We start from the raw sequence: 22,390 nt of genomic DNA, 5'->3' as shown, positions 1-22,390 counted from the left end.
TATATGGTGATGTGATTCAGCAGTTATAGGATGTGATTTGGCAGTTATGTAGTGATGTGATTAGGCAATTATACGATGTAATTTGGCAGTTATATGGTGATGTGATTCAGCAGTTACATGATGTAATTTGGCAGTTATGTAGTGATGTGATTCAGCAGTTATAGGACGTAATTTGGCAGTTATGTGGTGATGTTATTCAGCAGTTATATGATGTAATTTGGCAGTTACATAATGATGTGGCCACTCTCCATTTTGTGAACTAATGCAGCCATACTTTTATTTTTGGTACGTTTATTTAATGTTGTTTTTAAGTGCCGTGGAATCAGTTCCGACCCATAGTGACCCTTTATTGTTTGTGAGAAGTGGCTGGTGAATTTGAACCACTGACCTTACAACTCAAACCAACTATGCAGTCCAGCGCATTAACCCAACATGCCACAGCAGGACTGTTTGCTTAATGGCAGGTCTCTATTTATTTATTTATTTAACTTTTTATTGTGAGAGGAGTGAAGGCCAACAGACAAGAACATCAGCTTTACATTCAACAAATCATATGCTCTGCTTCATCTCAATGATCACAATCTTCTCCCTGCACCAACAGATGTCCCGCTTCCTCCCTGTGGTTCCTTTTCCCATCCCACCCACCTGCCCATCCCTTCTCAACTTTGTCCTTAGGAAAATGTTGCCCTTTTGATTTTGAATGATCCACCATTCCCTGGTGAACATACCTTACGAGTGTTGTCTCCCACTAAAAATCTGCTACTTGGCTGAAAACAGGGCTGGGAGGGTGAGTTCCTTTTCAGACTTAAAGGGTGTTTGAGGTCCCAAGTCTCAGATTCCTCCAGTCTCTTTCTCACCAGTAAACCAGGAACTTTTTATTATTAAATAATTTTTAAGTTTTGCCCCTCATTTTCTCCCACTCTATCTGGGATCCTCTAATGTGATCCCTTTCAGGGCAGTTGGTAATGGAAGTTGGACATTGTCTGGTTCTTCTGGTCTCAGAGTCACGGAGACTGATGGTCACATGCCCCATTAGTCCATTAGACTAATTGATTCCAAGCCCCTTCTATTTTTATCACTCTTCTTCCTTCCGCACATGGAGAGACCAACAGCTGCACCTTAGATGGCCACTCATGAGCTTTCAAGATCCCAGATGCTACTCATCCAAGCAGGATGCAGAGATTGTCTTTGTGGACTGTGTTATGCCAATTGGCCATGGTGTCCCCTGAGCCTAGGGTCCTGAGCCCCAGAACCACTAACTCATTGCTGTAAGATGTTTGATAATATCTAGGATTATTTTCTGTTTTTGCATAATGCCGATTTTCACATAATGACCTGGTCTTCTGAATTCACCCAGTTGCTAAGAGAGAGTTGGGTGTAATGAGAATGCTGGCACCATGTGGAAAATGGAACCAATGTGGCTGCAGCATCTATGTAATCTATTCAATGGAAACCCAATTTGCTGTGTAAACTTCTACTGAAAACACAACAAAGTATGATTTAAAAAACAAAACAAAACCGCAAGCAGGTGTTTACTGAAAAGGAAAGGAAGCATGCCCGAAACGACATCTGAAGAAGTATTTTAATAGCTCAAACTAAAAGGTCATTTTGTTCCCCAATCTGAATGGACTCCTTAAAGAGGCAACTGTGGCCTTGTTGGAAGCCAGCATTCACCAGCCCAGGGTCTCCCGGCACCAAGCTCCTCTCGGTGCTGACTCTGGAGAAAGTGGACACACTTCCAGTGCGGTTCTGGCTTCCCCTGGGCCCCTCCTCTTGTCCATGTCTCCCATCAATTGCGTTAGCTGGACTAAGACGTGTCTTGGTTAAAGGAGACAAAGGTTGACTGTCTAAGCAGGGACAGACCAAACTGGCAAGGAAAGCACACTGCATACATAGGCTAGAGAAGGAGAGCGCCTCTGCAGGCGGAACTGCAGCATTACATTTGTGTTGGCTGCAAACTATCAGAAAGGATTCGGTTGGCCAGAGCATCTCCAATGAACAAGCAAAATGGCGGGCAACCGTCTTGGGCGTCCTGTGGCACCAGCCCGGAGTCTTCATGTGCCATCCACTGGAGAAGCTTTGAGGGAAACATGAAGTCCAGCTCATGCCTCTGCCTATGGGTCGATTTCTTCGGGAATCACTGTAATCATAATGTCTTCATTGCCTCTGCGGACCACCATGTTCAGAGTGCTTTCCTTTTTAATGACGTCACTGACATCATTGGCAGAGACCACTGACTGTCCATTGATGCTGATTATGACGTCACTTTCCTGGAGACCGCCACTGCAATGCAAGGGGAAACAGGATGGCCATGGTTCAATTCCTCCCACCTACTTACCAGCAAAAGGGATTGACTTTTCTCAACAGAGGTCATTTAGAAGCTAAGAGTCCAGAGCAGACAGGGTTGGATGGTGGTGGAAAGTACCTGAGAATGGATTCAACTATCTCTAAGAGGTTTGCATTCTCTTTTGTGGTATTTTAGGTAAAAATGACCAACTGTGTCCCCTGCAGAAATGTCCCCCAGCACTCATGTAGGTAATGACATATTCACCCCAAAGAGCAAGGAGTCCCCAAGCTGGTAGGGGTATGGCCAGCTTGCTTGTAAATAGTAAGTGTTCAAGAGCAGTTCCTATGGGAATGAGCAGAATGCCTCTCTCGTGAGTCACTTCCTGTCTCTCTTGTGGCGTTGGAACTTTAGCGCCTGCGTACAACAGCATCTACCATGGTACCATGATCCTCAATGCTCGGGGGCAGAGGTCAGCAAATTTTTCCCGTAAAGGGCCAGAGACTAAATATCTGAGACTTTACAGACCAGTCTGTCTCTGCTGCGAGGGCTCAGCTTTGCTGCAGTCCCATCCAAGCAGCCAGAAACAGCATACAAACGGCTGTGGCTGTGTGCCAATAAAACTTTATTTACAGACACTGGAATTGGAATTTTGCATCATTTCTAAAATATTCATTTTCTTCTGATTTTTTTTTTTTCAACTTTTTTAAAATGTGAAAATCATTCTTAGCTGGAATGCTGGACAAAAGCAGATGGTGGGCCTCATTCAGACCCCAGGGAGTAAGAACTGCCAGTCTATCCCTGAGCAGTTAACTAGCTACCCCATGTGTGTCGGAGGAGAACTGTGCTCCACAGGGTTTTCAAGGCTGGTTTATTAAAAAGTAGATCACCAGTCCTTTCTTCCAAGTTGCCTATGGGTCATACTCAACCCTCCAACCTTTTGGTAAACAGTCAAGTGTGTTTATTGTGCTGCCCAGAGACTCCGGTCTAGCACGTTCTCTGCGCTTTCATCGGCACAGGTTACAAGCAGGGTTGCTAGCTGAACTACCTCTTTTGGTTAATTTTGTGTTGATTTTACATAGCTTATTTTTCTAGCTATTAGCAGGCGTGGGCTGATAACCACAGAATTAAAGAAGGCTTCGGGAAACAGTGCATCCCAAGGCTGGATTCAAGCCCTGGGATAGGACCAGTTTCCCCAAGGCTGCAGGACCCTACTTCTCAAACCCTCAGAAACCCAGAGCCAGCCTGCCCCAGAGACCCACAGTGATTCTGCGAGGACTCTCCACATCTGGACAGCCCCAGTGAAGAGAGGACTTTTGAAGACAGGAAGCATCCTTTGTAGATGGGGCCTGGCCAGGAGACTTGACCTGGGCTGTTCCACCCCTTTTATCCCAAAGCAGAACAGTCACCCCCACTGCCCCGGGAAGCCACATCAGGAAAAGGGAAGGCAGCGCTAACTCACGCTTCTGCCGGGGTATCGGGAATGACTTCAATGATGTACGCTCCGGAAAGCACGTCGGGGAAGTCTCGATGACGATCCTTCAGTTCTTTGGCTTTACTGCTTGGGAGAAATGGTGCCGGTGTTGATTCAAGTGAAACAACTACAGGCCTTCTTCGATTGTCCTCTGGAAACCCTCATCCAGCTTCCCAGCTCATTCCTCACTCATGTCTCCAGAAGTTTCTCAGTCTGCTTTAAAAATTGCCTGACTACGAGACTCAAAGATTAATGGGGTAGCAGCAAGACAGATGCTTTGCAATTCATACCAGTTAATTAACAGTAGTTACCATATTAGCTCCAGACTGCAAAGCCATTTGAACTGCAAGGTCAGCGGTTCAAGCTCACCAGCTGCTCCTCGGAAACCCTATACAGGGTCGCTATGGGTCAGAATGACTCGACGACACTTAACAACAACAACCATATTAATGGGAGTTCTGGTGTGGTGCTGTGGGTTAATGCCTGGGACTGCAAAGTCCGCTTGAACCACAAGGTCAGCGTTCAGGCTCACCAAGTGCTCTACAGAAACCCTATACAGGGTCACTATGAGTTGGAACTGACTCAACAGCACTTAACAACAACAACCACATTAAGGGGTCGATACGGTAAAGCACTGGCCTGGCTCAGAGTCCTAACTGCCAATTTCTAGCTGAGTAATCTTAAGCAGTTGCTTCACCTCTGGGCCTCAGTTTGCTCACCTGAAAAATGGGAAGAATAATAAGATCCTACAACATAGGGCTGTGCTGGGATTAATGTAATCATAGAGGCACAATGCCTGACTATGGGCTTGGTGCAGAGTAACCACGTGACAGCTAGTGACCATTGTCACTGTGGCCAGTGACCACTGCCACACCTCATGGACCTAAGCCTTGATTCACATGAACTCATTGATCTTCCTCCCACAAAAAGATCTGCCTCACTATCCTCAACTTAAGCCGTTTGAACTTTAAGGTTGGCAGTTTAAGCTTACCAGCTGCTCCTTGGTAATCCTAGACACGGTCCCTATGGGTCGACACTTAACAACAACAACCAAACACCAAACCAAACCCACTGCCAGCTAGCCAATTCTGACTCACAGCTACCCTGCATAGGGCTTCTGAGACTCTAAATATTCATGGGAGCAGACAGCTTCATCTTTCTCCTGTGGAGCAGCTGGTGGGTTTGAACAATCAACCTTGAGATTAGCAGTCCAGCACCTAACCCATGATGCCACCAGGGCTCCTTTATCCTCATGCTAGCAGGGACAAAACTGAAGCACTCAGGATTCAAGACTTCCCCAAGATCACAAGTCAGGAAACAGCAGAGCCAGGACAAGAATCCGGGAAGCTACACCCCAGGGCCAGCATTCTTCCTACACCTCTGTCTCTTTTATTCCCAAATAAAGCACCAAGAGACATTTCAGTCTTGGCAAATCATTCCAGCTCAGAATGTCCTCCCAGTCACAGATGATATCTAAAATATATTCATGTACATGCTTGATATACGTTCTTCTGTTTATTTGCTTACCTACAAGTCTCCACCAGACCCTTAGTTACCAAGACTCATGAGGTTAGACTAGAATTCTTCATCAAAGATAAAATACTAATATTTTATGATCTTGCCAACCACATGCTGCAACTTGCACCACCTTGAGAAAACAAATCCTGCCTCAGATGGACCTGACAGGGCATTCCTGGAGCCTCAGCCTGTTCACCACAGAGTTCTGGGCCGGCAGGGCTCTCTCCCAGACTGTGGGTTCCCACAGAACAAGTACTGAAAGGAAGGTAGGAGTTAGAGGAGCACCCCACTGTTAGACCTATCTTCTGAGAGGGGTCTGCTGTAAAAATGGAAATCCAACTTAAAACCAGTCACAAGCCAAGCAGTCAGTCCCTCATTAAAGTGAAATGTAGAATTATTCTGTTGTTAAGTGCTATCAAGTTGGTTCTGACTCATACTGACCCTGTATAGGGTTTCTGAGGAGCGACTGGTGAGTTTGAACAGCTGACCTTGTGGTTCAAACCGACCTTGTGGTCAAGTGCTTATCCTGCAATGCCATACCAGAACTCCAGAATTACCCTAAGACCCAGCAATTTCACTCCTAGAAATATGCCCCAGTGAGCTGAAAGCTGGGACTCCAACACATATATGCACATCAGTGTTGATAGCAGCCCTGTTCACAACAGCCAAAAGATAGAAACAACCTGAACGTTCAAAGGACAACTGGAAAAACAAAATATGGCACAGCCACACAATGAAATATTGTTCAGCCATATAAAGAGGGATTGCATCGCATTCCACGCTACAATATGGATGCGTCTGGTAAACATTATTCTAAGTACAAGAAACTAGACACAGAAGGACAGGCAGTGGATGCTTCCATTTAAACAAGACATCCAGAATAGGCAAATCTACAGAGATAACAAGTAGATAAGCAGTTGCCAGGGGCAGAGGGGGATGGGGAGGGGCTGCTAATGACTACTGAGTTTTCTTTTGGGGTGATGAAAATGTTTTGGAGCTACACATGGTTGTGCAACATTGTGACTGCACTGTTGTTGGTGCCAAATGCCATCGAGTCAGTTCCCATTCACAGGGCCCTATACAGGGTTTCTGAGGTTTCAAATTTTCACAGCAGCAGAAAGCCTCATCTTTCTCCCATGGAGTGGCTGGAGGGTTTGAACCACAGACCTTATGATTCGCAGTCCAGTGCTTACTGTGGGGAGCCACCGTGCACCCCAGAATATACTGTATATAGTAGAATATGTTTACAGATAGTGGATGCTAAGATTTCTCATTCAAGGGTGAAGTTCGGGTTCATTTCAATGTAAAAATGGAGACAGGCATGAACCCACCTGTCCAGGTGACCTACCTGGATGTGAGCGACATCATGCGGATGCCAATGTACTTCTTCTTGGTGACAGTTTTACCTGGTGGGACAACAGAGGGACAGCAGACAGCAGAATTGGCAGGGTGACAAACACCTGAGGATCATGTGACCACCCCTCTTGTGTAAGCAGAACCATAGACAAAGACACAGGTCGAGGTTCATATCTCAGTCTTGACCTTGACCCACCATGGAACCTTGGCACTGTCCCGTCATTTCAGCTAATGGCCCAAATGCTAGGAGCGGTCCTTGAATCCTACATACCTCACGCTGGCATCCAACCCGTCTCCATGCTGGCTCCTCCTGCCAGCATCCCCGGGGTACCACCCAGCTCTGAGCCATTCTTGTCTATTATCTGGGTGACTGGGAGAGTCTCTTCACTGGTACCCACCTACATACACTCTCTGCTACACTTTCCACCCGGCCTCCAGAAGGGCCTTTCAAAGACATTCACCAGATCTCATTGCAGCTGAAATGCAGCCCGCACCTCAGTCTGCTTTGGCCCTGGCCAGCCTTCCCACCCCCACCCTGCTCTTGGTGCCTCTAAGCGGACACCATGTGGAGGCTCTGATTGGGCCTTCCTCCCATCCCGGTCTGTTGGCTCTGTCCCCTCCAGGTTTCAGCTTAGGGGGTGGGGTCTCCAGTGGCCACACTGTCCCCACTAGCCAGCCCTCCGGCATTCCCTCACCCACCATTCTTTTTCTGTCTGAAATGATCTCATTGACTCATCTGTCTGTAGTCTGTATCTCGGGATAGAACATAAATGTCACATGTGCAAGGACATGCTGTCCCACCTTCTGCTGACCCAGAGAGATGCCCACCAGACACATGTGGAGTGAATGACCTCACTGGATGCTTCCTTGTGGGTAAAATGGGGCTGGATAACTCCCCTGATAGGACAAACATGAATAATTAAGTGGTTGTTGTTGTTGTTGCTAAGTGCCGTCGAGTCGGTTCCGACCCATAGCGACCCTGTACAGGGTTTCCGAGGCTGCAAATCTTTACGGGAGCAGAACGCCTCATCTTTCTCCCACGGAGCAGCTGGTAGTTTCGAACTGCTGGCCTTAAGGTTCGCAGCCCGATTCGTAACCACTACGCTACCAGAGCTCCTTGGAGTGGCATGTAAAAAGCCCGCTAGGCTGTGCCAGGCAGATACTGGATACCAACTTCTGGGACAATAGGTCCAAAAACCTACAAACCAATGCTTTGTTGTTGTTCAGCCCCACAGAGTCCATACCAGACCCTGGGCAGGGTTTCTGAGGCTGTAAATCTTTGCAGGAACAGAAAGCCTCACCTGGTGGGCTCAAACTGCTAACCTTGGGGTTCACAGGCCAGCATTTATTGTACAGAGCCACCACCCTCTCTACAACCTAATGTAATTCAATGCCCTTGAGTCGGTTCCCACTCAGAGCAACCCTGGTGGCTGGTAGGTTTTGAACTGCTGACCTTGTGGTTCAGAGACCAGTACTTTTCCTCCACGCCACACCAGGACTCCCACAACCTAATGGCAGGAGCTCAATTCTGGCTCCTAGTGACCTGACAGGAAGCGTTGAACTGCCCCACACGGTTTCCACGGCTGGAAATCTTTACGGAAACAGTCTCATCTTTCTCCCACTGAGTGGCTGGTCTGAACCGCCAACATTGTAGTGAGCAGTCCAGTGCTTAACCTGGCTCACTTTAGAGGCTGTCACTTCTGCCTTGCCCAGGTCCCTGGCATCTCACGCAGCAGTATGATCCCTGCTTTACCTTTGGCCTGTCTGTCATGTGATTCGGTGAGGAACTTTTTGATTTTATCCGATGGGATTGCAAAGGAGATTCCAGCGGTGACCTTCAGAGTGTTAATTCCGATCACTTCACCGTCCTGAAAGGCAAGAAGGGTCACAACTGATGGGCTCTGCAAAGCCCTCTCAAAGGTATCCACCCAAAGAGAAGGGAAGTCTGAGCCATGTCAGGGCAGGGGCAGAAGCTGGGGGGGAAGCTGAAGGCAGGGGACCACAGGGCAGGAAAAACCACAACAAAATCAGCACAGCTTGCCGCAAGCACAGAATCCAGCAGGTATTTAGAGATGGACTATTTGTTCCTTGCGTAGGGAAAGTTATTGTTGCAAGGTGCCAACGAGGCAAGTTTTGCCTCATAGGGACCCCATGTGACAGAGTAGAATTGCCCCCGAGGGTTTTCTAGGCTGTAATCCTTACTGAGAAGTTCTGGTGTGGTACAGTAGAATAATACTGATAACTGCAAGGTTGGCAGTTCAAACCCACTAATAACTTTAAGGGAGAAAGATGAGACTTCCTGCTCCCATAAAGATTTACAGCCTCGGAAACTGTACAAAGGGTTGCGAGGAGTGGGCACCTGACGGTACTCAACAACAACAATGACAATCTTTATAGGAGCAGATCGCCAGGTCTTTCTCCTGTGGGACTGCTGGGTGGGTCTGAACCACCAATTCCCTTTGTTAGCAGCCAAGTGCTTAGCTGTTGCACTGTTGTTGTTGTTATTATGTGCCGTGGGATCGGTTCCGACTCATAGCGACCCTGTACAGGGTTTCCGAGGCTGTAAATCTTTATGGGAGCAGAAAGTCTCAACTTTCTCCTGCGGAACAGCTGGTAGTTTCGAACTGCTGACCTTGCGGTTCACAGTCCAATTCGTAACCATGACGCTACTAGAGCACTACCAGGTGCAAAATCTCTGTGAAGCCTCCAAATACGGTCCCTCAGCTGGACCTCCTGTGGGTGCTGCGAGGGGGTCGGGGGGGGGGGGCGTCGGGGAGGGTAGGGAGCACAGAGAACACCAGCGTTGATTCCAGACAAGTTCAGTGACGGCCATGCTGTAAGAAACAGCACTCGCCTCTTTCTGGGCAGACGTGTCAGAATACCATTGTTCCACTGTTCAACTCCAGCTTAGAGATGGACAACTGCCCAAAGGGCGTGAGGTGCTGAATATGAGGGACATTCCTAGAGACAGACCTCGGACTGCTAAAGATGCCTTAGTTGTATCATCTTGAAACTAAACCATGGCATGGAGAACGCTGAGCCAGGCTCTAGCCTGAATGCTGCGTGACTCTAAGCCTTCTCATTCTGTGTTGGAATATTCCAGAACAGACTCATATGAAAGTTTAATGAGCCAGAAAACTCCCCTCATCCCAGACAGGCCCTTAGGGAGGTTCCTGGGCAAGAGAAGGAGTGTGAAGGAACTAGTACAATGCCTCAAGCTGTCCCGGACATGCATTGTGAACATGCCTTTCTGTGGCAGGCTGGTAGCCGTCTAGATCGAGGCCCACTCTCCCACTACTCCCGGCTGTACCCCAATCCTACTGGGCTGATCTGAACCTCTGGGGTCCAAGCACGTCCATGGGCAGAGCCTTTCCAGCCTCCATTCCTGCTGGGCACCTTCAGTCCAGGGGATCCAGGAAGACACAGAGCATTCTCCAAGCTCACTCAAAAAGAATTTGACAGTGTGCTCAGGCAAGCTCACGTTTGAGAAGAAACAGAAAGACAGAGCCAGGACACATACAGAGATGAAAACAAACAAAGTAACAGCATGGTCTTACCAGGTTGACCAGCGGGCCTCCCGAGTTTCCATACTGAAATGAAGCAGAAATGAGAGCGTTATGATGGACATCCTGACACGGTCCAAATGGACTACTTCCAGCCTCGAGGGCTTCTGAGCATGATGCCTAGAGTATGGGGTCCGACTCTTTCCAGAAATCCCTTCCTCCCAATCTAACTGTTCTGTTGAGGAAAAGGGGACTGAAGACTGAAGCAACTTGTTGATCGTTTTGAATAGGCCCTAATGGGATTTTTTTTTTTATTTGCTATGAAATTCAGAGGCTGACTCTCCAGCACCTACCATCACAACTTCTCCTTCTGCTTAAGGGGTGTTGGGATTCAGAGTACGTGCCTACTTGCTCTGCTGTTGCTACTGCCGTTGAGTTGACCCCCAACTCATGGCAACCCCATGCACAGCAGAATCATAACATTGTGATTCACAGGGTTCTCAGTGGCTGGTTTCCCAAAGGAGAATGCCAGGCCTTTGTTCCTTGTCTTAGTCTTGGAACGCCACTGAAACCTGTTCAGCATCCTAACAACATGCAAGCCTCCAGTGACAGACAGGTGGTGGCTATATACAAGGTACACGGGTAGGGGGCTGAACCCAGGTCTTCAGCTTGAAAGACAGAACTCCTACCATGAAATCACCAACGTTCCTTCTCCCGCCCACACTTGCTCTTGTATCACAGGACTTAAAAGTGGTCCCAACATGGGTAACCTCTGTTCGGCTGCTGGGTGTTTGAATCCATGGGGTCAGCTTCATTCCCATTATTGCATGAAGCAGCACTTGGGGGTCACAGGCAAGCACAAGCCACACTGTATATGTTATTTATTGGACAGACTGCTATTCAGAAATCTCAATTCTATAGGGAGACAGCTGAAGTGGGAAAACTTCATTTTAATGTGATTAGGTTGATGGTATCGCATGAAGCAATCCTTGGCCTCATGGGGCTGAGCCTCATGTTCTGACTACGTCCCGGGGGTGACCGGTCAATCAGGGGCTGGAAGGAAAGCAGACAGGAGCAGACAGGCTCACCCTTCCAAGGTCTGCCAGAAAGCTGCAAATGCAACTCAGTGGGTGGCTCTGCAAGTCCCCCAGTGTGCCCAGGTGGCTGTGGGCAGAGGGTGGGAAGCTCCACCCCCCCGCTGTAAATGACGACCACTAATGGGTGAGGTCTAGCCCCCAGCCTCAGCTGCTTTACAGGGGTCCCTTCTGACAACCCCAAGGGTTTGGTGGGCAGCAGAGCTTACATTGATGATGGCATCGGTCTGGATGTAGTCCATGTCCGAGTTCCGCAGCCCGAGCTCCTTGCCGCCTCTCTGGGTGGTGCTCACAATCCCAGTGGTGACGGTGTTTTGCAAGGAAAACGGGCTTCCAATGGCAACCACGAACTCTCCTGGACGCAGCTCCGAGGATCGACCCAGCAATAGGACAGGCAGCTTGCCCTGGGAACGACAATGGTGCCGTGGCTGACTCCAGTAACTCAACAACATGGATGGACACACAGATCACAGAACACCCAAGCCAACAGCAGGCCACTCCTAATATCAAGCCTGTGGGTGACCAAGATCAGGACTACCAGCCCTGCCTACGGGCAAGACCACACCTACTTCCTTTCCCGCCCATCAAACAGCAAAAGCAGTCAGCCACTAACCAAAAGTTTGGAGATTCGAGTCCACCCGAAGGTACCTCAGATGACACACCTGGCGTTCTGCTTCTGATAAATGAGCCACTGAAACACTATGGACAAGGGTTCTACTCCGACACAAGGGGGTCACCAGAATCTGGAGTCAACCCCATGGCCATTGGTTTTCCTTTTTATAACCAATATCATACGCTCTAATAATCAAGACCAAACCCATTGCCGCCGAGTTGGTTCCGTCTCAGAGTGACCCTAGAGCACAGAGTAGACCTGCCCCACAGGGTTTCCAAGACTGGAAGTCTTCACAGAAGCAGACTGTCAGATCTTTCCCCCATGGAGGAGCTGGTGACTAGAACCACTGATCTTTTTTTGCACTGAGCACTCACCCATTGTGCGAGAAGAGCCCCTTTGTAGGGAGTAAATTAACACTGATGCCCTGCACACCAAGGAAAACGAGTGATTGGAAGCCACTGTGGGTTTTCATCACATCTTAAAGTCACCAGCTATGAAACCTTGTGGGCAGGAGGCTGAGGGAAACAAGACGAATGCAGTGGACTTCTCTTTTCTGTTTTTGGTTAGATGCCCTGAGGCAGTCTTGAAGGTAGCAGGCAAGCAGGAAACTGCATCCATTCATCAGACACACCTGCATCCCATGTGGGCTGCGTGAAGCGCAATGACTGGGGGACAGGCATGCGGGGTGGAAAGAAGACATCCCAGGACCCTGAGACACTAAGACCCCAAAGATGGGCTAGCGACTCCTTTCCTGGCAGCTGACTAACCCTGGCATGGCCAGGAGCAGACAACTAGTTTTCAAAACACACAGCGCAAAATACAGCAGTTCCAGGGTGACCAGCAGGGCTGAGGAGAACCCAGGGCCTCCCTCATTCCACGAGGGTCAGCTTCAAGCCCTCACTTTGACTCCCTCCCTACGGAGTTCCTTCAGCCATTAGTCACAGCCTCACTAGGAGCAGCTGCCCTGAACAACACAGGCCAGACCCAGCCCTCCTGTGAGTGAACCCCAAGAGCCCCCTAGTTTCACCTCCTCAATAAAGAAAGAGGGGGAGTCAAGAGTGTGGAATCCGGGTGAGTGGAAGCCAGCCGTTCCTTTAGCTTCTCAGAACTAGACGCCAGACCCAGTCGCTACATCCATTTAACAGGTGAGGAAACTGAGACTGAAGGCAGAGCCTGGGTTCACACCTGGACTACAGACTCTTGTCTGCTGCAATGTACCATGCTGCAAATGGCCAGCCCCACCTCCCCGCATAAAAACAAACCAACAAGACAGTCCTGAGTAAGAAAATTCTAAAGGAAAACAGGAAGGCGAGGAAGGGACCAAAAAACCAAACCCGACTTTCAGAGGCTGTGTGGAAAAGAAATGTCTCCCCAGACCACAGACGTGGAGAAGCCTGTTGACACCCTGAGTCAAGAGCACAGACCCCAGCCCACGGAGTGGAATCCTGGTCTGAGATGGCAATCACTCTGAAACTCAGTTTTCTCACTTGTGAGATAGGATTAACAGTGCTCGTGTCTCTGTGGCTTCCTGTGAGACTACATGGCTTAACCTGGGAGCGCCTATGACACACTGAAAAGATGTGGCCTTTGCCACGTTGAGTGTTCTCACTGTCAGGTATTAGTATGGGTATTCTTGCAAAACCAATAACTGGCGATTGAACTATGATATGACCCAGGGTGATCCCATGTGTGTCTGAGTGGAACTGTGGGTTTCCAGAGCAGATTTTCCGGAAAACACATTGCCAGACCTTGGCTTAGGAGCCAAGCGTGCTAACTTTAGCACCATCTAAGGACTTCAACGTTAGTATATGTTGTTGTTGTTAAGTACCGTGGAGTCAGTTCCAACTCATAGTGACCCTGTACAGGGTTTCCGAGGCTGTAAATCTTTACGGGAGCAGAAAGCCTCATCTTTCTCCCTCAGAGCAGCTGGTAGTTTTGAACTGCTGACCATTTATGCAAAACCCAAGGGGGAAAAGCCACTAACTAACCATACCCCCCCAGCCCTTCCCCAAGGAGAAGGCTGGGTGGCACAGGTCTCGCTGGGTGGCCTTTCTCCCTCGGGGCCGCCTAAGGCCGGGGCACAGTGCTGCCTGAGCCCACAGTATCCCTCACATCTGCGGCACCAGTGAGCTCCATACATGTGGTATGTTTACCCTGGGCCTTCGCCAGTAACCATGCCAGGAATGACTTCATCCATGCAAGCATGAGTGGGGAGGGGGAGCAGGGCAGCTATGCACCCTGGCCCGCTCAGGGAGGCCCCCTCCAAAGACATACTGGCTTTAAGGGTCAGGACTGGCTAGAGCACCACACTGGGGCCTGCAGGGCTATGCCTGGGAGTTAGGAGGGGACTGACTGGTGGGAATGGTCATGGGCTGGCCCAGCCCAGCTGCCCAAGCAGACTCCTTCACCAACTTCAAGGCAAGAGAATCAAGATCAAACATCGAATCAACACCAGCTGTAGTCCAGATGGGAACCACATCAGAAAGTCCCAGGCAAGTCTGGCTGTGGAGGTCTTAATTATAGCTTCACTCATGTTCCATCCCTTCTTCATCACCCCCAAGTCACTCAGAAACATAGCACAGCCAGGCTCCTAGGCCACAGGGAGTTTAGAAGGTAGGAGGGTCTGTAACCCCGCTCTGTCTAGCTCTTCTCTGCAAAACCCATACCGGTCAGTGGGTCCATTGGCGTGGGGGCAGGAGTTGAGAGGGCAGAAAGTGAGGTTCCCCCCAAGGGTCGGCCTGCTGTCCAGCCACACTCACTGGAGGGGCACAATGCCCAGTGGAACTGACCACACAAGCTCGGACAAGGTGGACCCATGATGTAAGCCCAAGGGTCTCCCCGTCAACACAACAAGAGAAAGAAATATGGCAACAAACAGTTAACACACTTAGCTGCTAACCAAAAGGCTGGCAGTTCAAGTCCACCCAAGGCGCCTTGGAAGAAAAGGTCTGCTGATGACTTATGGAAAAAGCATCCATTGAAAATCTACCGAGCCCAGTGCTCCTCTGACAAGCATGGAGGCCCCAGGGCTTACTAATTAGGTGGCCAGTGAGTCAGAGCAGTACCAATGGGCACCACTGGCCAGAAGCATCTGGTCAGTTTCTCACACTTGGGGTAAGTTATCAGGCGAGACTATTGCCTGAGAAGGACATCATGCTTGGTAAAGTGGAGGGTCAGTGAAAAAGAGGAAGACCCCCAACGAGATGGACTGGCACAGTGGCAGCAATGGGCTCAAGTGCAGCAACGATGGTGAGGTTGGCACAGGACCGGGCAGCGCTTCGTTCTGTTGTGCATCTAACAACAACAACATCTGGTTGAAGCTTTTATTCTGTCAAACTCTTCATCCTGCCATCGTAAGATAGAACTTAGCAACTGGAAAAGCTGTGAGCCTTTGACCTCCCAGGTGCCAAAGCACTTGTATAACCATCTGCTGAGTTAGGGTTGTTGTTGTTATTGTTAAGTGCTGATATTGTTAAGTCGATTCCGACCCATAGAGACTCTGTATGCTGTTTCCAAGGAGCAGCTGGTGAGCTTGAACCACCAACCTTGCAGTTCAAACGGCTTTGCAGTCTGGCACATTAACCCACAGTGCCACACCAGGGTAACTGTTCCCATTTCGCTGATGTGGAAACTGAGGCTCAGACTGACTTCTTCGTCAATGAGAAGCCCAATAAAAACAGAACAGTATCCCAACTCAGTCCACACTTCTAGAAGCCAAAGGAATTCTAACTTTGGGCAGAAACTCTTTAAGAAATGGCCGCAGGGTCAGATTCCTGGTTCCTGTGAGGGGGCCTGCAGCCTCAATCTAGAGCTGAGTAGGGTTTGAGCCTCCCCTCAGCTACCGCACAGCTGGCCACGTTCCTACTTAGCCACTGAGCGTCTTATTCCACAGCTGTCTGTCCACTGGCCTAACAGGGAGCCGGGGATGAACAAGCTCACTCTGGCCGTGACCGTCCACAGCTCGTTCCCAATGACATGGCTTAGCTGTCCACCAGTCCATGCCATCACTCCCGCATCAACCTGGCCGATTCTCCCAGACCGCAGACACTGCATCAGAACTAACCACAGCTGTCCTGGGGAGCCCGCCAATGCCAGCTCCACCCTGAACAGCCATGCCACAGTTCTTCCATCTCACAGCAACACTAGGAAGCAAACAAGTCAAGGCCACCACTGTCCACTTGGCCCTGGAGGAAAGTGAGGGGGTAAGGTGATCCACAAATGTCTTTCCTTGCAACCAGAGCCACAGACACTGACAGGGAATGGAAATATTTGGGAGTGTAATGGACACACAGTATGAGGTGGTGGAGTGTCCAGCTGATGAAGCCAAGACTCCACATCACAGAGCCAAGAAGGAGAGCCTGGGCTCCACCAAGAGAGACGGTAGCTTACGTTTGGTCCAAGGCCTTCTGGGATGAGGGGAATCCCCAAGGGATTCCCTCAGGTTCCCAGTTAAGCTCCTATGAGTAAGAGGGCGGGGTGGGGGTGGGGGACAATAAGAAAAGAGAGGACATTTAGGATGAAATGTACAAATGGTGTCTATACAACATAAGGCAGTGACCCTGAGAAAACATGAGTTCCCCCCAACCCAAAACAATGCAGAAACCGCCCAGGTTAAGTGAGGAAGGACTGGGTGTGGCCTCCAGGTACCCTGCAGGTGAAGTTATTAAATATAAGCTGTGGGTAGGAGACTAATCTTGCAGCTGATTTGACACTAAGCCTTGGGAGAGGTTGGCCCGTGGCATGATGAGAGAAGGCTCCAGCCGTTCATTTAGATTCAAACAAAGCAGAACAGGTCAGACAAGAGTGGCAGCAACAAACAGGCTCGGCAGCGCTGTTTCCAGACCTTGCTGACATGAAAGAGAACTTTTCAACAAACATCCATTGATCTTCACGTTCATGGAAGCAGGAACCCCATGCTTATCCTACAGTGCCACACCAGGAAGAAGTTTTAAGAAAACTAAACAGTACATTGGTGAGAAAATTGCACCAAGAAATTCTTTTCATCACAACAACACAGCTGTTCATTCTTCTAGGGTAGCAAGGGCTGTCCTGGGAGAATTTCATCGGGAACCCACCCCCCCCCCCCCCATCCATCCATCCTACAGCTCTGTTGTTGTTTTTTAGATTTTTTTTTTTATTCCCCAAATTCAAAGGAACACAATTTGAGCCCCTTAAGGATGCCCGCCATTTTGACGTGGTGAAAATCAAAGACAAGGAGTGGAGATTCTTTGGGGAGGAGCCAGAGACATGGAAGAGTACAGACCAAGATGGAAAAGATGTGGAGAAACAGTAGCTTCACATTTTGATATCATGTTTCATACAGGTTTCTGTAACTTTATAGAAATACTTTTTTTTTACTTACCCTTGTACATAGCAACACTACAAATGATTTATGATTTCAGCTGCAAGTAACACTAACCCAACTCCAAGTGGCACATAGATACACCTTTCCAAGAGCAGGAGTCCTGGTGTGGCGCTGTGGGTTAATGCGCCAGATTGCAAAGTCAGTTTGAATCTCAAGGTCAGTGGTTCAAACTCACCAGCTGCTCCTCAGAAACACTGTACAAGGTCGCTATGGGTCAGAACTGACTTGACAACACTTAACAACAACAAGAACAAATCCAAGGGCAGGGAGGTGCCAGGGTTGGTGACTTTAATGGGTCAAGGGCAACAGCAAAGGTAAGCCTCCTTCCTTCTTTCTGTGTTATCTGCCTGCTCTCATTTGCCAGCATCACCTGCAGATGTGACTTCCCAGTGGAAGTAAAAGTGCCTTCAGGAAAGCAAAGAAATCCCGGAAGTACCTTGCCACACCCCTCCTCATGGCTCTTGGGCCAGAATTCAGTCTTAAGGTTGCCCCAGAGCCACTCTTTGGCAGGAGGAATATGGCCCTCAAACCCTCAGGAGCCATGAATGGGTGGGGGACAGGGGTGGGTATCAAACAAAAGCAAAGCTCTGCCAGCATGGAAGAAGGGGAATGGCACCGTTAGAGCCCACCACAGTATGGTAGCGTAGTGGTTACAAGTTGGGCTGTCAACCTCAAGGTCAGCAGTTCGAAACTACCAGCGGTTCCGCGGGAGAAAGATGAGGCGTTCTGGTCCCGTAAAGATTTACAGCCTCGGAAACCCTGTGCAGGCTCACTATGAGTCGGAACTGACTCCATGGTACTTAACAACAACAACACAGCATAGAAAACATTCATTTTAAAGTGGTAACCCCAAAACCAGTACCTAACACCATAGAAAAGCCTCTGGTTAATGCATGTTTCTTCATAGAGGGTGTTTTTGTTAGGAGGGTTTTGTCCCTCCGAATTTGTCCGCTTTAAAGGAAAACAATGGTCACAAACTGCCCTTGGCAGTCAGGGCGGGATGCAGTGGTCTGAGTAGAACCTGGCCAATGTGGACACCCCACTCCTTGGCTGTGTGCCCTGGCCACTGCTCTGCTTTCACTCCACTCTCACATTTGGCCACCTCAAGGAATAGATGGGACAGGCCTCACTGTCCAGAGCTGTAGTGGTAGAACCAAGACTAGAATCCACATATCCTGACACCCGCTCCAGAGGCTCTTCTCCCAGCCTATGACTCCCAGACAGCTCCGGTCACTCGATGTGCATTGCCCACTAGTGAGGAGCCTGGATCATTTCACACAGCAGGTGACCAGGACACACAGAACACATAACAGAGCGGAAGAGGGCCCTGCCAATAGACATGGAGTCCGCATGTCCTCAGGTGAATGTGTGGACCATGTGTTTACTCAATGGTCTTTGTGGGGGCTCATCAGGCCCTCAGTGAAGCCCAGGTAAGGGTGGCGGCAGGCCTGTGCAGGACACAGATCCCCACTGGGGATGAAGCGTAACCTATGAAGGTACTCCCAGAGAAGAACACTGCGACCAGCGATTTATAAGTGCGTGCCCCCTGGCTTGCCTCAGCCCTGTGCTCCATCAGAAATCAAAGGGTGTAGAAGTGAGGACTTCCGCCGAAGCATGTACACATGCAGACACATCATTCACTGGTCCCCTGAACACAGTTGAGCTTGGTTGGGCCAAGTGGTCTGGCAGTCATCTTCCCACGATGGGATCTGATGTGGTCAACCATTCAGTTGTAAAAGGACTAGGGTGGGATGCAACACCTTTTCCTGGGGTCTGGCCTGCACCATCTGAGATCTTACAAGAGACAAAAGGAAAAAGAAAGGAGCCGAGAAGGCGGGGCCTCGGTACCACCAAGAAAGAAGAGCCGGAAGGAGCACATCTTTTGGTCCCAGGTTCCTGTGCTAAGAACCTCCTAGACCAAGGAGAAGACTGATGTCAAGACACATGGAGGTCTCCAAGGAACTCCGAGCACAGAGAAAGGAGACAAGGACCTCCCTCAAAGCCAACGGACAGAGAACGTCTTCCCCGAGAGCAGGCACCCTGGATCCAGACTTCTAGTCTCCTAAACCAGGAGAGGAAATATTTCCGTTCGTTAACATCATTCACTTGTAGTATTTCAGTCTGTCAGCGCTGAGCACTGGGACACCTACACACCATCTCAGCCCAACACTGGACCAGCAGCATGACATCTGGCTGTCTGTACTGACTCATTGTGACTTTGGAGAGTTGAATGAGTGGCTCTGGGCTCATTTTGTTGTTGTTGTTGAGGGAATTTGGAGGAGTTGATTTCGACTCATAGGGATCCCATGCAACAGAGTAGGTATGCCTGATAGGGTTTACTAGCTGTAACTGCAGTCCTGGTGTGGCACAGTAGGATAAGCATTACACTGCTAACCATAAGGTCGGAGGTTCAAACCCACCAGCTGCTCTTTGGAAACCCTATACAGGGTCACTTTGACTTGGAACTGATTCAACGGCACTTAATAATAACAACAACAACAGCAACATAAGAGAGGGGCCTGGTGGTGTTGTAGGATAAGCGCTAGACTGCTAACATTAAGGTTGGCAGTTCAAACCCACAAGCTCCTCCTAGGGAGGAAAACGAGGCTATCTATTTCTGTAAAGGTTGGTAGCCTCAGAAACGCTATACAGGGTCGCTGTGAGTCGGAACGGGTTCAAGGGCACTAACAACCGTCCAGATAGTGCTATGAAGGTGTTGCAGTATGCAGGATAAGCACTGGACTGCTAACTGCAAAGTCATTGTTTCAAACCCATAAAATGCTCCTCAGAAACCCCATACAAAGTAGCTATGAGTCAGAATTGACTCCACAGAACTTAACAACATTTAAATGAGTTGACCATGGTTATGTGCCGTGGAATCGGTTCCGGCTCATAGTGACCCTGTACAGGGTTTCCGAGGCTGTAAATCTTTACGGGAGTAGAAAGCCTCATCTTTCTCCTGAGGAACAGCTGGTAGTTTTCAACTGCTGACCTTGCAGTTCACAGTCTGATTTGTAACCACTACGCTACCAGAGCTCCTTCAGTTGACCATTAAGTAAAGCGAATTACCCTCCGTAATGTAGTTGAGCTGATACAATCATTTGAAGCCCTGAAAAGCAAAAACTGAGTTTTTCTAGTGTACGACTCTACCTCAAATTAAAATTGATATCCTATCTGAGTTTCTAACGTATCACCTGACCTCTGGATTTGGGTCTTGCCAGAACCCATGGTAAAGTCAATTCCTTAAAACCATGACCTATGTAAATACAGATTTATACCATATTTTCTGTATATAATGTGCCCACAGAAGGCGCAGGCATGCAACACACATATAGCATTTGTAAAAAGCTAGCACACAAAGGGATTATATGGTTGGCAAAAACTGTATGATGTGTGTGTTACGAGAGGGCTTCAAAATGTTCAAGGAAAAATGGAATGAAACGTAATGAAGCCTCTCATCTTTGACGCTCCCTTGTGCTTGTAAAAGGCCTGTATCTAGATGACTGGTTCTAGTTTCTCCGAAGGACCCTGGTTAAAGGGCAATGGATGAACCATTAAGATCAAAACAGACACTGCTGTTGTATGTCCTCAAGTCGATTCCAGCTCACAGCCATCCTGTATAGGGGTTCCGAAGAGTGGCTGGTAGGTTGAATGGCCGACCTTGTGGTCAGCAGTTCAATGCTTATCATACAGCATCACACAAGGACTCCAAAAACAGGCTCTGGAGTCTTAATCAATTTCTTTTCCTACAACTCCCCAATCAGAGTTAATGGATCCCTGAAAACTCCTAAAGCTGCAAAAAAAGAGGAGATTTCTGGAATTCTCCAGCTTCTGACCCAGTCAAGAGAACTTCCTTGGTGGTGGTGGGTAATGGTGTGCCATCGAGTTGGTTCCGACTCATACAACTCATAGCAACCTTGTGTCGTTTCCAAGTCTGTAAATTTTTATGAGAACAGAAAGCCTCATCTTTCCCCCATGAGACAGGTGGTGGATTTGAACCACTGACCTTGTGGTTAGCAGCCACATGCGTAATCCACTATGCTACCAGGGCTCCCTGAACCTCCTTAGAGGAACACAAAAGACAATGCCCCATCAATAAGTCAGCTCCTAGTCAGCTTGGGTTTTGCATAATAAGAGCCCTTGGAAACTCATTTCACTGCAACCTTATTCCCCGAAGTTAAAGGAGCAAAGAGCCAAAAAAGAAATGAATAAAGCCAAAGCTGAAGGAAAAATCAGCAACATGTTGTTATTTTTAATCGAATGAGGCAAGTCAATTATTTTTTTCTCCCCCTTGAAAAGTATAACATGCTCCTGAATTTCAGAAATATTTTCGTTGCTGAGTCTGTAAGTGGCAGACACTCCATCCACCAGCTGCCCAGCACACTCGTGTCTGAGGGACAGGGGATTTCAGTCTGGTCCTGAGTCTGCTGAAGTTTGCTTCAAAGGCTAATGTTACAGCAACTGGCTACCAGTCAACTGAAGGATTCAGTGTACTTTCTGGAAACAGTTACACTTGTGAGAAATAACTCTTGTGGGCGTGGTCCATCTTCAGGAAGTCATGTGATTGCTAGACCTGGCAAACAGACTGCTGATTTACATACAGGGAGGGATCTGTAACCTGGCTGTTCTAGGACTAGGAAATTTAAATAAGATACCGCCATTAAGACCATTGTTGTTGTTATGTGCCATGGAATCATTGGACTCAGTGACAATCTAACAGGGTTTCCGTGGCTGTAAATCTTTACAGGAGCAGAAAGCCTCATCCTTCTCCTGCCGAACATCTAGTAGTTTCGAACTGCTGACTGTGAGATTAGCAGCCCAATTCATAAACACTACGCTAACAGAACATGGGCAAGCCATTTTGGCTTCTCTGGGGGAAGGGAATATGGGACATGCCATAGAATTGTATATGGGGGCCTGGAACTGGAGGAGAGACTTTTTGGAGACAAGAATAAAACCCGTTTGTGGCAGGCCATGTGGCACATCTGCCCGTGTCTACTGGGTTGAGCACCGGATTTCACAAAATTGAATAAAGAAAAAACCTCACTCTTGCTAAAATTGGATTACTTGAGCATTTGACAGTATAGACAAAGTTTCTCACATGCTGACCTCCCATTTTCGCTAAAGCTCTGCAATGGAGAAAGTGGCACGTCCCGACATCTTTATGGGAACAGAAAGCCTCA

The 22,390-nt window shown here is 48.7% G+C and overlaps 1 protein-coding gene across 1 annotated transcript in view; it reads right to left on the bottom strand.

The window, feature by feature from the left end:
* Positions 1-1,959: 1,959 nt before the first annotated feature.
* The window catches only part of HTRA1 (HtrA serine peptidase 1), a 73,604-nt gene continuing 53,173 nt past the window's right edge, over positions 1,960-22,390 (bottom strand). Inside the window, exons 4-9 of the mRNA XM_006831425.1 lie at positions 11,439-11,633; positions 10,190-10,222; positions 8,386-8,500; positions 6,625-6,682; positions 3,747-3,842; positions 1,960-2,283 (exon numbers count right to left, since the gene is read on the bottom strand). Coding sequence (XP_006831488.1) covers positions 2,115-2,283; positions 3,747-3,842; positions 6,625-6,682; positions 8,386-8,500; positions 10,190-10,222; positions 11,439-11,633 — 666 coding nt within the window. The 3' untranslated portion in view covers positions 1,960-2,114. The remainder of the gene's footprint in view (positions 2,284-3,746; positions 3,843-6,624; positions 6,683-8,385; positions 8,501-10,189; positions 10,223-11,438; positions 11,634-22,390) is intronic.

Source organism: Chrysochloris asiatica, unplaced genomic scaffold (assembly GCF_000296735.1).
Source record: "Chrysochloris asiatica unplaced genomic scaffold, ChrAsi1.0 scaffold00003, whole genome shotgun sequence".
In the NCBI taxonomy this organism is placed as follows: domain Eukaryota; kingdom Metazoa; phylum Chordata; class Mammalia; order Afrosoricida; family Chrysochloridae; genus Chrysochloris; species Chrysochloris asiatica.
The sequence above is the reverse complement of the archived record's forward strand: the minus strand, read 5'-3'. Positions and strand labels throughout refer to the sequence as shown.